Source organism: Pimephales promelas, chromosome 10 (genome assembly GCF_988280905.1).
Source record: "Pimephales promelas chromosome 10, fPimPro1.hap1.1, whole genome shotgun sequence".
NCBI classification, from domain to species: domain Eukaryota; kingdom Metazoa; phylum Chordata; class Actinopteri; order Cypriniformes; family Leuciscidae; genus Pimephales; species Pimephales promelas.
In genome coordinates, this window is record NC_142778.1 from 17,800,014 (window position 1) to 17,814,721 (window position 14,708).

Here is a 14,708-nt window from a genome sequence, read left to right on the forward strand (position 1 = left end):
TTTCCGATATTGGGCAGCTTTTGAATTTTGATCTCATGCGGTTCCCTTTTCATAGCCTATACTCAACATAGATGAAATAATAAAAATAAGTAACGTAATATTATTAAACACAAATGTGAAACGTAGCCTATGGTTTTTTTTTTTTTTTTTTACTTATATTTAAGCGTCACGCCGCTCCGCTTTGCTCACATGCTATGTAGCCTACACATGTGTGTGTGCATGTGCTGGAGGGGTGCCCATCCCTGTTTTGAATATCATTATCATTATTGATCATTTTTAATAATTAGTTTTTTCATGCATATGTTGAAATTGGTACTATTTGTTTGAGGTTTGACACTTTACTAAAAATGACTTTACTAAAAATTATACAAAAAAATGGATGGATTTATAGCGTTTTGAAAAAAAAAAATTAACTTTTAATTTATCATTAACAATAATGTTGTTTGATTTAATAATCATTGTTCAAAATCTTCAGACTGAACCAATACAACATTTCAACAGGATAATTTGAATATTCACAAAATCTGTGGGTCTAGGTAAAAAATGTAGTTTTCCTGAAAACTATTGAAATGGATTTATAGCGTTTTTGGAAAAGAACTCCTCATTTATGTATTTTTAGTGGATTTTTTTCATACCTCGTGTAAACATGTGTACTGCCCATGAGGCGGAGCCACCTTCTCTTCGCCTTTCATCTCAACGCTGATCTTAAGCCTGATGGCCCCCGACACCATCGACTTATCCGTACGCTTCTCTGCAGGGAGACAGAACAGCAAGAGCAAGAAAGGTGAATTGACCATGTGAACAGAATAGACAAGATAGATAAGACAAGAAATAGAAATAATTAAAGAGTGTTGGAGCTGAAGAATTTTCCTCCTCCTATCAATAGCACATTTGTAATGCAGCTGACCTCAGAACAGTGACCTGCAGACAGACACACACCAAATCTCATCAGCGTATGGCCATGTTCCTTTATAAATCTGACCCCAGGTCAAACTGCAAATGTAAGTAGGCCAATGAGCGCTCAGAGCACTGAAACACTAACAGATGCCAAATTTAGACCATCAACCTAAGCTAAAAGTTAAACGTCAACCATTGTACTTTTGTAAAGCGAAACTTTATCTTTGGTATATTATGCAAGATGATGAATGGAACTATGGAAGCTTGTTACCGCCACAGAATAAAAAATAAAAAAAAGTAATTGTGACTTTCTATCTCACAATTCTGACTTTTTTTCCTCACAATTGCGAGTTTACATCTCGATATAATGTATACCTCTATATATATATATATATATATATATATATATATATATATAAAGTGATATAATAATTGAGTGATTTGAATTGAGTGATATAAAGTCGCAATTTAGTTTTAAATCAGAATTGAATGTTATAAAGTGAGAAATATATATATATATATATATATATATATATACTGTATATATATATATATATATATATATATATTTAATTTAGGGTTTTTTCTCAGAATTGCATGCTTACATCTTGCAATTCAGAGGAAAAAAGACAGTCTTTTTTTCCTTAGAATTGGACTTTATAACTTGTGAGTTTATATCTCACAATTCTGAGAAAAGATGTCAGAATTGCGAGTTTATTTCTCACAATTCTGACTCTATAACACGCAGTTGCGGTTTTTTATATCTTGTTTCAATGTTTTATTCTGTGGCGAAAACAAGATTCCATTGATTATATTTCCAGCCATTGACAGAAATTTTGGTCTTTCAGCATATTCACTGTTATATGGTAGGGGGCACTATTACGCATCTTTAAAGAGTACAGAATCTCTGGTTCAAAACAGAGGTAAAAAAGAGGCAGAAACATACGGTGGCCGAGAGAAACTGTATTTGGTTGTGTTGTGAGTACTTAGAGCACACGTGTGTTGTGGAACTGATGAAGATGTTTTTCTTAATTTGCAGATGTATTTTTGTATTTGAATGAGTTTTTATAGTTGCACACGTTTTTTTGAATTTGCATTCGTCTTCATCAGGTTGCAGCGCGGTGAGCTCTCTCGGCCACCGTAGAAACAAGTGATAAAAGCATTGCAGGTTTTGTTCTGAATGTTGCATTTTTTATGAAAATTAACACATTTTATGAACACATCCAAGTGGTGATAATAAAATGTTTATTTGTTGTTTAAAAGCAGAGGATCTGTTCTTTCTTTTGAAATATTGCATGTTCAGATATTGCTGGCGGTGATTTGCAATTTACTTTAATTTAATTTTGACTTGAAAGTTGATATTCGGCAGCTGCTATTAAAACAATAAAGGAAAAATAGCACTTTGGCAATAATACTCCTCAAATCTTGTTTTGTCACTTAATTGCTCTAATTGATGTCTGGTCCATGGCTGCAGCGGATCTCTCATCCCGATGTGGACAGAAGAAGGACAGATTAGCCAGAGTCACAGCTCTAAAAACACATGCTTCTGCTCCAAGCCAAGGAAAACAATCCAACACACAAACCATCAACAAAATCAGAAATTATTCTCTGTGGAACAATGAGGCCATCTGCAACTTTCCTTGAGGAGTATTTAAGGGGCAGTTCATCATTAGCGAAGCTAGAATACCTGATGTAAAAGCACAGGATGAACTTCTTTTATGGTGTGTCTTTGTAATTTTTTGGTGCCACTACGGATAAATCTCACAAAAGGGATCACATTTCAACCTAAAATCAAAAGATTATATTATATTTAAAGGGGTGGTTGCGATTTCATTTTTTTCATTTTAAATAGTGTGTAATGTTGCTGTTGGTGCACAGTATATGTAAAGTTGCAGCGCTGAAAGTAAGCAGAGATATCATCTTTTAAAAATCAAGTTTATTGCCTACAAAAACGACTCGAATGGGACTACAACGGGTTTTATACGTAACTAACCCATATATTTGTATCAACCCCTCCCTCCGGAATATGCAAAAAAGGGCATGGCCATATTTCTGTGGCTTGTCAAAAGTGTGTTATGTTCATCCAGCTGTCAGGTCTTCTGTGTTCGGGCTTCCCACGGACGTAGTTTGTCAACAATGGATACAATTTATGTTTGATTATGTTCCTGAAAATTACAATCGTAATTTAGCTCTCTGTGCTCTCAAGAAACTGTTATTAAAACATGAAGCAGTTCCAACTTTAAAACCACAACCTGTAAGTAGGCTAAGACTTAATCATTTTAAATGTATTTGCATGTATAATTTCAGACGTAATGTTTTAGTTTAATCAAATGCCAGCACTGGCTTTATTACCACAAGACAAACGTGTACAAACATTTTGGACTTGAATTTTGTATACTGTATGTACTAATGTTGTAAATGTATTTTTCATGTATATATACTTTATGGTGTTATTTCTCGATTTGATCAAGAACGTAAACCAGTGCCAACGCTGTTTGTGTATATAATAGCCAGTCAGTTCGATGCTAATTTGTGTAAGACACATGTGTATAAAGTTAAAGGGTAACTAAACCCCTGGTCAGAGCCTGACTCCACCCACTGGCAATATTTGAAAAATGCTGAAAAAGTGGGCAGACCCCAGTGGACATAGAGGGGACGAAATAGATGCTAAAACACTCTATCCTGATTGTTTTCAATACTCGCAATTCCAACTCGCTACAGTGGTTTTGACGAAACAAGCTGGTTTTTATACTGGCGCTCATGCCAAGAGCGTGGTGAGCTGAAACCTGCGTACGTCACGAAGTGCGGAATTTCCAATAGGAAAATTCAACTGCAGTAGCCACCGTTCAACCTGAAGAGGGCAGCACTAAGACGTCTTTACACCATATATTGTAGAAATAAAACACTTTATACACAAATGTCAAAAAAGTTACTCGAATCAATGACTGGTATTAATAAAGATCCATTCTTACAGATCATTAACTAAAAAAGTTGGTTTAGGGTTTACTTACTCTTTAAAAAAATATAGGCTAATTAAAATTCTGAAACGTTTTGTAAGAGCCATGTGTGGTGAGGTTCTGCTTGCCTCTCTTTATCGCCGCTTTCTGGGTCTGATTCTGGCTCATACTGTTACTGCAGTATCGACACCATTATGTACATTTGACAGGAACATATGCAACTTCACCCGTAAAGGTAAAAGCATAAATATATATATATATATATATATATATATATATATATATAAATGAGAAAAAAAATCATAAAGGTTTAGCTTTATGTGGGTAAGTAAATGATGATTTTTTGTTTGTTTGTTTGTTTGTATCTTGTTAATGATTCCTTTCAATTTTGGTGAGATTTTTGATCGTAGAGGCCCATAACATACCTAGATTATACCAGACGTCCATCTCCCCGCTCAGCATCCGCACCTCGATGATAGTCTGACCCAGAAAGTCATCAGATTCCTTCTTAAAGTGCTGCTTCACTCTGGACTTTATGTCGTCGTCTTCATCCCACACACGAACCTTTATACGGTCTGTGGCGTTATGGCATTCACTGAGAATAGAGAGAAAGGAGCATAAGAAAGATTTATCCTACAATTTCAATTTCTCATCAAAATTTGATGAGAAATGTTTGAGCTCGAGTTCTTTTGATTGCAATCTGTTGGTATCTTGGAAATCTGACCATAGATCTCTTCTGAAAGACGTTTTTATTTTCAGAATCTGAGAACCAGGAGACTTAAAAATCTTTTTGCTCACCATATAATATCATTGCTGCTTTCCAAGAAAAAACAAATCCGATATTAAAGAGATCTCATTTGAGATTTTTCTTCGTCTAGACAGAACACTATTGACTTTATTTAAGAGTCAATTTTCCTTTGAGGATGTCCCCAAAGGGAAGTCTTTTGTTATTTAGCTGACATCAAGGGACAGTTTTGTCCCTAAAGTATAGCCAAGAAAATCCACACACACACACACACACACACAGAGAGAGAGAAGAGATTCGAGCTGCTTGCCGAACTACTTTTAAAGGTCATATGCTCCACTGAATCTCCAAACAGGGCACTTAGCCTCCTGTGGTCCATCTCTATGTCTTTCTCTCCGGTGGAGAGTTGATGTGAGAGACAGACGGTCTCACAGACAGACGTTACGCCTACAGACAGACGCTCCACAGATGCAGTCAACGCACCACAGCCTCACAGCACTACAAAACAGCACAGCCCCGAAACACTTCCAATCACATCAAATCATACTGACTGACATGATCCTAAGAGGAAAATATAAATATAATATTACAAGAACGGTAAGAGTTTTGTACAATGATCGCTGTGAGGGCCAGACAAATCCTGACACTGTTTCTTTATAATGAAAGAATCAAGTCTGATCATTTCCCTGTCCTTTTAATCAGTTCATCCTTTATGATATGAACTGATGTATTGGAATTCATACAGTACTGTTCAGTAAGTTTGGTGTCAGTAAGTAAGGGGTCAGTTCACTCTTCACAAGAACAAATGACCATAGGAAATTATACTGAAATGGATTCAAACTGTGCAGAAAGAAAAAAAAAAATCACAGAAGAACAAAGAATTTTCACTTTACAACATGAAGGTGACAGTATTATTTTTTTTTTCTGTCAAAATATACAAATTCTCAAATGTGTAGAAATTAAGCACCTACTCCACCCCATGTGTCCTCATTAACAGTCTCTGAACTAAATCTGAAATGTATACAGTGTTTATACACATGCAAATTTAGTTTAAAGCTAATCCAGAAAGTGTGCTAAAATGCAAATGAGACTAGCCACATGGTGCAACTTTGGGGTGGAGGAGCTGCTAAAGAGAACTGGATCAATGTCACAGATTTACTTCTATGTGCCATGGTGTTTTACAGCACATACAGCACACTAAAACACTAAGAGTTTTCAACGTGGCATTAGAAATGAAAATACACCACAACAGAAGCTCAAGAGCAGAGAAATGTATAATGACTCTTCATCAGCAGTTATAAACAGCAGTTATATTTAATGAATTGAATTTGCTGTTATGACAGAGAAAGACTATCAACCTGAGAAAACAAATCCAAAGTCTTCCACTAGCTCTCAATGAAAAAGTTTAAACAGGTGAGGGGAACTGAGAAATCATCTCATAATAATTATTTCCCCATAATCCTCCAGGGTTAAAAATTTAACAAGCGCCAAATGCGTGAACAAATAGGCTTTGGCGAGGCATAATGGTAGCTGAAAAGTGTAAACACTGTGAATCCTTCAAAAGATGTCTCTATTTGTTGAAGCATTTCGACAGAAAGATACAGTATTTCAACCAATAGCAGAGTTTGGTGTGGAACTATGTTTATTCAACCAATGGTAGAATGGTAGAAACAGTCCCGCCCACAGCCCGAGAGAGATTTGGTGCCGGAAGTAAATTTCCCATTCATTTCTCCCATTGATGTTTTGTAAAATCCATATCTAAAGAGTTTTAGAGCATATCTGAGGATAACCAGCTACGGCTGAACTCATAAGCATACAACATTTCATTTCGAGAGAAAAAAACGAAGAGAAAGTCCCAAAAAAGTCAACAAGACTGTGTACATATTTTTATTACCGAGCAAAGGAACTACTCATCCCATAAACCACCGCGCCTCACTGAAGATGACTGAAGCCACCGTGAAAGAGCCTTTTGAGTGACTTTCAAATCTGACGCCAGCCACGTGAACTTTTTCCTCCAGTGAATTTTATATAGTCAATGTGCAGGGAAACTCCTTTTCCTTGATTTACTGAAGCTTATATGTAAAACGCATTTGCAGCTGCACAGCTAAAACATTGAGCATCTGACTCGCTCATAGGCTGTGCTCCGGCAACTGCACATCCAATGGCGCGGGGGCGTCTCTGAGGTGCGACCAATGATCTTAGCCCTACGTCATTACACGATCTTCAGTCTTCACGGACCTTTGCGGGGTTTAACCAGACTGTACATGACTTCCACCAATCAGATGCATTACTGTGTGATTGTGGGATTGTTCAGGATTGTGGGTAATGAAGTACTTATCCAAGACATTGGAAATTAAAGGCATTTATCTTAAAACAAGGTTAGTGCCCCATGAACTTTTGACGTTTATATGAGCATATACTGTACAATTGCTTATCACAGCCGTAGCTGGTTTTAAGTCTACCATGTATGGTTACGTTTTTATGGCTTATATCTCAAATGTCAATGTAGAAATTGTATTGAATTGTTACTCCCGGCACTGGCTGTGGGCGGGACTGTGATGCTCTATTTCAGGTTCCGGAAGCATTTTTCCCATTAGGGTCTTAAAATGTCTTCTTTAAAGCATTATAAGCTAAGAACCAAACCAACCACCAGCAAACCACCACCAGTTATGGTAAATCACAACATTACAGACTTTGATTTGAAGAATGTTTTATTTATTTGTTTATGTTTTTTATTAGACAATAATGGTACAAGACAGTGTACTATGTAATGATAGTAATGGCTTTACTGTGGGAAAGAACTAGAATTCCATGAAGCACAGAGTAGACAATTAAATGTATATATTTATATGTATGAATAAATATACTGTATATAAGTTGATGTAATTTGCAGTGCTTCATGGGAGATTGCATTATGAGTACTGTATTTTTTTTACCAAATATTCACTGTTAGTTGAAATAAAATTGTGAATATATGGCTTCAAGAAAAGCATATATCATCAATATATCAACAACCTCATAGCTCACAAGAGGTCAGTAAGCTTATCGTTTAAAAAACTCTTTCCCAATGGAGAAAATCAAGGGATTTTTTAATTCCGGAACCCGACTGTGGCACTATATAAAGACACGTGAGGCTGTGTTATATAATGAATACAGTCACGACTGAAGGGGTTACAGGCCCTTTGCTGCTTGTTGTGTCTTGACAGCACCCTTAGTTTGTAACTATATTCACAATACAGCCAGGCCTCTCATACATTATTGCTCAAGGAAGTCACAGACAGTAATTACCTGTCATATTTCTCATACCAGTGTGAGGTCGACCACTTACACTGTACAACAGCAAGAGAGTGTGATCTCTTCTTTAATGTTCTCTGAACTGTTTTTATTCAGTTTCAGCTCTATATTCTTACACCACACTCTTCTCCTTTTCTTGTACAACAGAGGTGTCAAAGACACATCCCAGGGACCAGTCAAAGTCTATGGACGAGCTCAATTCAACCCACAGGATGATTCAAAGTTACATATAAAAAATGTATAATTTATATACCACACTGTTACAGCAAAGCAGGGCTGTAATGAAATGAATGTAACACAGATTATATATTGGATGGTTGGATGGTCCTTGTGATAACAGTTTGTCAGGCAGAAAGTAGTATTAGCAACTTTCTTTTCACACCACATTCATAATTATCACTTTTGCAAATGCACTGTAGCAAACTTTAAGCCCAATTTAGGCTACGTCCACATTTATCCAGATTTCGTTTAAAAAAACGCTCTCTGTCCACACTAGCGATTTAAGGCGTTTTCCAACATTTCAACGTGGATAAGAAACTTCTAAATTCACGTACTGCTTATGCGGTGAAAACTTCACAAAAGCTCACCATTTATTAAAAATAAATAATAAAGTTATCGCGCAATTCTTCAAACAGGATCATTTTATTTAGAAAAATATCTCACCATCACTGATGCGTCCAAGTCGCACTCAGTCACCATACTGTATGTTTGGTCTAAAACCCAACTGCTCTCCTGTATTGCCGCAGGACAGCAAATGTGAGTAGATTTTCTGTCATCTTTGCAGTACTGTGATATGAAGAGTGTGCAAAGTAACATATTTTAGCAACAGTGTAAAAGTGAATAGCACATAACAGGCACAATACCGGTAAACATGAATATCTATTGGTACAACATTGATCACATGACTAAACTTGCGTCATCGTTTTCCCCTCCGGCTTCACAGTCCACACTACAATGCGAAAACAACGTTTTCAAATTTATCCACTTTGGAGGCCGTATTCCAAAAGCTACATTTTCATTGACTTGAAACGCCGTCTCAATGTGGACGAAAGGCCAAACCGGAGAGAAAAATATAAGTTTTCAAACGAAAATGTATTAGTGTGGACATGGCCTTATACTTCTGCGTCAAACTCACGCCGTAGCTTTGTCATAGCCTGTGTGTAGCACACGTAGCCTATGGCATACCCTGACGTGCACCTCTCAAAAAATGTAACAACGTGACAATTCTACGCGGACCGGAAATATTGCCGGACCGGAATCTGCTAGAATCCCTCTCTCAGGTTTCACATGTTCGGACGGACGGATAGATAGATGTAGCCATTGACTTTAAAAAGGGGTTTGATACTGCTATTTTCGGCCGCTCTCATTTTCTCTTTCTAAACAGCTTCACTGTTCATCTTTCATCTCATCATCTTCTTGGTTGGCTCCCATGGGACTTTTAACGATTGGTGCAGAAAGCTGTGGGGGCAGGGAAGGGTGAACAAGGGGTTGGCAGACCAAACCCTTTAGAAAAGGTTTCCTAAAGAAGCTTTCATACCACCATCAACATAAAATGCCCATAATGCTTAGAGGCAATCTCCTCAAGCACCACAGTACTGTCAGATTTCGACATGTCACAGCACGCGTGTGTTTTAAATGTAGCCTTTAAAATCAGTGCATAACATGACATCAGTGGAGGAAGTAAAGCATGTATTACTCAGAGGGGATTTATGATGGTACATCACTCTCAGAACAGCAATCAACACCCATTAACATTGTCATACAGTACATAAGAGTGGTTTGGGTGAAATGACCATTAAAACCACCCTAATGGATCCCACCCAACAACACAACAGAATCAGCAACATATCTACTGGTGACAAGACTCACTATCACTGCAGCTAGTATTTAACCTTTAAACAGTGATTTAAACAGATGCATGACTAGGGATGACAAAAGCACAGCTCCTTTAGTATCAAGTAAAAAAACTCAAAGTAATGTAATAGATAAATATAAATATAAACTGCTGGAGGATAAAAACTTTGAATGTGTGGCTATTTTATCCATGCATTCGACCTTAACAAACCTACCAGTGTTATAATTGACCTACCACTTATGATAATTAAAGCAACACCAAGTAACTTTTCCTCTGCAGTCGCCCTACAGGTTGGAAGCTGAATTGCCAATTACCGCTGTTGTAAATAATTTAGCCTACCGCATCCCACTATCGCACACGCACATGCTCTCTGTTTATCCAGCACTGGCTTTGGAATGAACGATGTCCACAGACAAGGTAGAGTATGTTGCATGATTTAATGAAAGAATGATGTATTGCGACATCAGAAACGAAGAAAAACTAAATAATGACTATTGTAACGCTAGACGTAAAGCAAGTCAAATTTGTAGTTTTCTGTCACATTAGAACTACAGAAACACGACTTGATCTGGCAATCTTAGCGCGGTTATAGCAGATATAGGGCTGCAAAGCGAATCCAGTTCACCCTGTGTATATGTATATGTATATATAGAGGATCTATGTGGCCTTTAGCATACAGAACAATTCATTAAAGATCCCAAACCCTCTTCCATAGGCGGAGGCTGATAATTCTGTCAGGATTAAGGTCGCAAACTCGGATTGAAATGGAAAAATAAAGTGGGCGATGAGGATTAGAGGTCACATATAAGACAAGTAGACATACAAGCTGCAACTCTAATCACTGTCTATAGTAATCTAGCAATCCTCCCTTACGGCAACAACACATCCACACATTCAAGCTAAAGTTCAATACAACAGCAAGGAGAAGCAGATCGCTCCAGCGGCGATTTCTGCCGACAGGATTAATCAGTGTAATATTCAAGGCATCAGCAGTGTTCTCTCATATGTAATACAGGCTGAAAATCGGAGTTACTTGGTTTCACTTGGTTCACTGCATCTGTGCTGTTTGCTCACCATATGGAGTGAAAAAGGGCTGGGCAGTTTAACAGTAGATAAAGTAACATGGGTTAATGCAAAACATACAGGGCAGGATGCGGAGGAGCAGTATACAGAATATAGTATCCAAATATATGACTGTAACACAGTTATTCAACATATTATTTAATTGCATTTTCAGTAAAAATACTTACATTGTGATATACCATTACAGCCATGTAAAATTACTTTCTTTGCAAAACAGATCGGTTTGCTACATTCTGATTGGGTCTTGGTGGACTTACACAAACAAACTGTCCAACACCATCAGATAAAGATGCTATGACAACAGCTCTTAGAAGGCAAGAAGACCACCTCTGGAACCAATCCCAGGAAGCACAAGACTTCTCAATGGCTACATGTTACAATGTTTACATGGTACAATGACTGGTAGGCTATTGTTTGTATTATTCAATTAAATTCTTGGATTTGATTTCAATCTTAATTCTATATTGACTCATTTGGATAAATATTAGGAAAAAGAAATATTTGTATAAAGGTATAGGCTACAGGCTGCAGAAGACTTGTCCATCAAGCCTTACATATTCGAGCCAGAGCGAGCGAGTTGATAAAGACGACGAACCTGCATATGAACCTGCCGAACCATATGGATGTATTGGTATGTGAGTTAACTGTTTTGTGTTATTAGTGAAAGTCGACTATTTCTCTTGTTAAAACAAGCACACTGACAAGATAAATGACTACGGTCTAATCTTACCACAAAAAAATCTGTATTGACAATATGATACGTTTAGAAAAGCATCAGAAAACAACGCAACTAAATGACCATTGATGAAACTCAAGAACAATAATACTGCAGACGTGTAACATTACTTCAAAACCTAAACAAAGAAAGACAAAGGTACTGCTAAACCATGACCACCATGTGTTTTAAGAAAGTAAAGTACTTTATTTTCATTAACGATATTTACAGCTTATCGAAATGCTCTGTTCGTCGTCTCCAAAGATAGAAGGAATTTACCTCTCATTCAGACGAAGTCAATCGGCAAACCCTTCTTTATACTGGCGGAGGTTGTTGAAATGGGAATCCTTGAAGTGCTTCAGGTCACTAACGTACATCCAACAACCGAACATTTTGACTTGCCCTCTCGTAACTTCTGCATCATTGAGCTCGGACTACAAAATCGGAGCGAGAAATATTAATGGCGGATTGCTCGAAGTGTTGGACCGGTAGTCAATGTCCTTATTTGGCAGTTCCGCTGCAAATACGGTGACACACTTGCTCAAAACACGTCATAGAAAACAGAAAAATCTGAACAGGTTGAAAAATATGACCAAAACAGAATATAAAGATATAAACGAAGCACCTGAAGAGAATAATTTCATCTTTTCTGTACTTAAACACTCCAAATATACAACAAAATGGGCTAAAAAAAGTGGATTTTGCATGATATGTCCCCTTTAACTAAAAAGTAACAGATGATCGGTTTACTTGAACTGAGGCGTACATGTTGGGGATTGTTTGGGATCAGAGTACGCACGTATTTTGCGCAGCATATACATAGTGTTTAAGCGGTTGATGGAAAATAACTTAATGCACGTTCTGAAAGTCTGAATTCGAATCTATTATTTTTCACAGTATTTTGAAGTGCCCGCGATAACAATTTCATGCATAGTCATTTCCACGATTTATCGCATTACCGAATACCAGCACATGTCTAGTGGCTGAAACAATGATCCATCCAAATCCATTCATAACCATGTTTGGAAACTTTAAAACTGATGCAAACTACACACATCGATTTCAAACTCATTCAGATAAATTAAAAAAACTCCTTTAAGGTCAAGCAAAACGTCAGTGGTCCCACTCATCGCCTAAATCATACAGTAGATTTAATTATATCATATGGAACCAATCCAACTGATATAAATATTATACCGCAAAGTGACGATCTCACTGATCATTACATGGTACGTACTGCTGAAATTTGTCATGTTGCGCCACGTTATCGACCAGGAAGACCAATCCTTCCAACCACTATAGATGGATTCTCAAATTACTTACCTGATCTATCTCAGCTGCTCAATGAAGCCAAACAAACAGATGAACTAGAGGAAATGACTAGCAGTTTGAGCACAATTTTCTAGTACATTAGATATTGTTGCACCAATTAGATTAAAAAAGGTTAGAGAGAAAACTAAAGCACCATGGTACAAAAGTGATATGCATGCTATCAAAAGAGAAACTCACAACTTAGAGCATAAATGGAAACAAACTAATTTAGAGGTCTTTAGAATCGCGTGGAAAGACAGCATGTCACGTTATAAAAAGGCCCTGAAAACAGCCAGGGCTGAGCATCTCCGCAAACTAATCGAAAATAACCAAAATAATCCAAGGTTTTTATTTAACACCGTGGCTAGACTAACAAATATACAAACATCACCAGAGCAAAATATACCATTACAGTTTAGTACTAATGATTTTATGAATTACTTCAATGAGAAAATAGAAAGCATCCGAAACACAAAAATGCACATAAATGTACTTCTGAAGAAGGCTTGCTTCTGAAGAAGGCTGTATCTCAATACTAGTTCTACTTGATCTTAGCGCTGCGTTCGATACTAAAGATCATAAAATACTCTTGGATCGACTACAAAACTACACTGGTGTTCAGGGACAGGCATTAAGCTGGTTTAGATCGTACTTATCGGACTGTTACCATTTTGTCTGTTTAAATGGGGAAAAATCAAAGATAACGTCTGTAGACTATGGAGTACCGCAAGGATCGGTGTTAGGGCCTCTGCTATTCTCAATATGCTGCCACTTGGTAATATTATAAGAAAACACGGAATTAATTTCCACTGTTATGCTGATGACACTCAATTATATATTTCATCACGACCAGATGAAAACACTTTAATATAGATACAACTTTAATATAGAAGGATGTGCTGTTACTTATCCACTACAGTAAAAGACCTGGGTGTTATACTAAATCACCACTTGTCTTTCGAACACCATATTTCATGTTACAAGGCCTTTTTCCACCTTAGAAACATTGCTAATCTACGTAACATACTATCTGTTTCTGATGCAGAAAAGTTAGTTCATGCATTCATGACCTCAAGACTAGATTACTGTAATGCTTTATTAGCCGGTTGTCCTGCATCCTCAATGAACAAGCTATAGTTAGTACAAAATGCAGCGGCTAGAGTTCTTATAGGTCAAGAAAATATGATCATATAACACCAATTTTATCATCTCTACACTGGTTACCAGTTACAAAGTAGTACTACTGACCTATAAAGCCCTAACTGGTTTAGCTCCTGTGTACTTAATGGACCTTCTATCGCCCTAGAATCCATCGCGTTCTTCACTAGATCACTAAATTCGAGGCTTCTGGTCATTCCTAGGATATCTAAGTCCACTAAAGGAGGGAGGGCGTTCTTGCATTTAGCTACAAAACTCTGGAATAGCCTTCCTGATATTGTCCGAGGCTCTGACTGGCTGTCCCAGTTTAAAACTAGATTAAAGACGCATCTCTTTAGTCAAGCATTCACTTAATGCTTACCTTTTATTCCTATGTTGAATCAGATTGAATTTAATATTATAAAACTTGACGAGTCTGTAGGTTATTTGTATAGGTTGCATAGTATTTACAGTCATTACGTTCCTGTGGATATGGCGTGAATGATGGATGGTTGGGCAGATATTGTGTTTCACGGTAGGTGGTATGCCATACAAAACCGTTGGCACTGAAACAGCATTAACGCACCAGTGGGGCTCGGCAGCCTTAGTCAAACGGGTTGACGCGTATGGTTGGGTTGCGGAGAGATTGTGGTTAGGTCTCAGCAGCAGGAGGGATGTAGAGGTCCGTAAGCTGGGCTGAGTTGAGTGGGGGAC

The 14,708-nt window shown here is 37.4% G+C and overlaps 1 protein-coding gene across 3 annotated transcripts in view; it reads right to left on the reverse strand.

Annotated features, from left to right (window-relative positions):
- unc13c (unc-13 homolog C (C. elegans)) overlaps positions 1-14,708 on the reverse strand; it is a 343,459-nt gene that overhangs the window by 245,529 nt on the left and 83,222 nt on the right. For all 3 annotated transcript variants that reach the window (XM_089135438.1, XM_089135436.1, XM_089135437.1), the window contains 2 exons: positions 4,280-4,449; positions 636-751 (listed from right to left, as the gene is read on the reverse strand). In XM_089135438.1, coding sequence (XP_088991564.1) covers positions 636-751; positions 4,280-4,449 — 286 coding nt within the window. The remainder of the gene's footprint in view (positions 1-635; positions 752-4,279; positions 4,450-14,708) is intronic.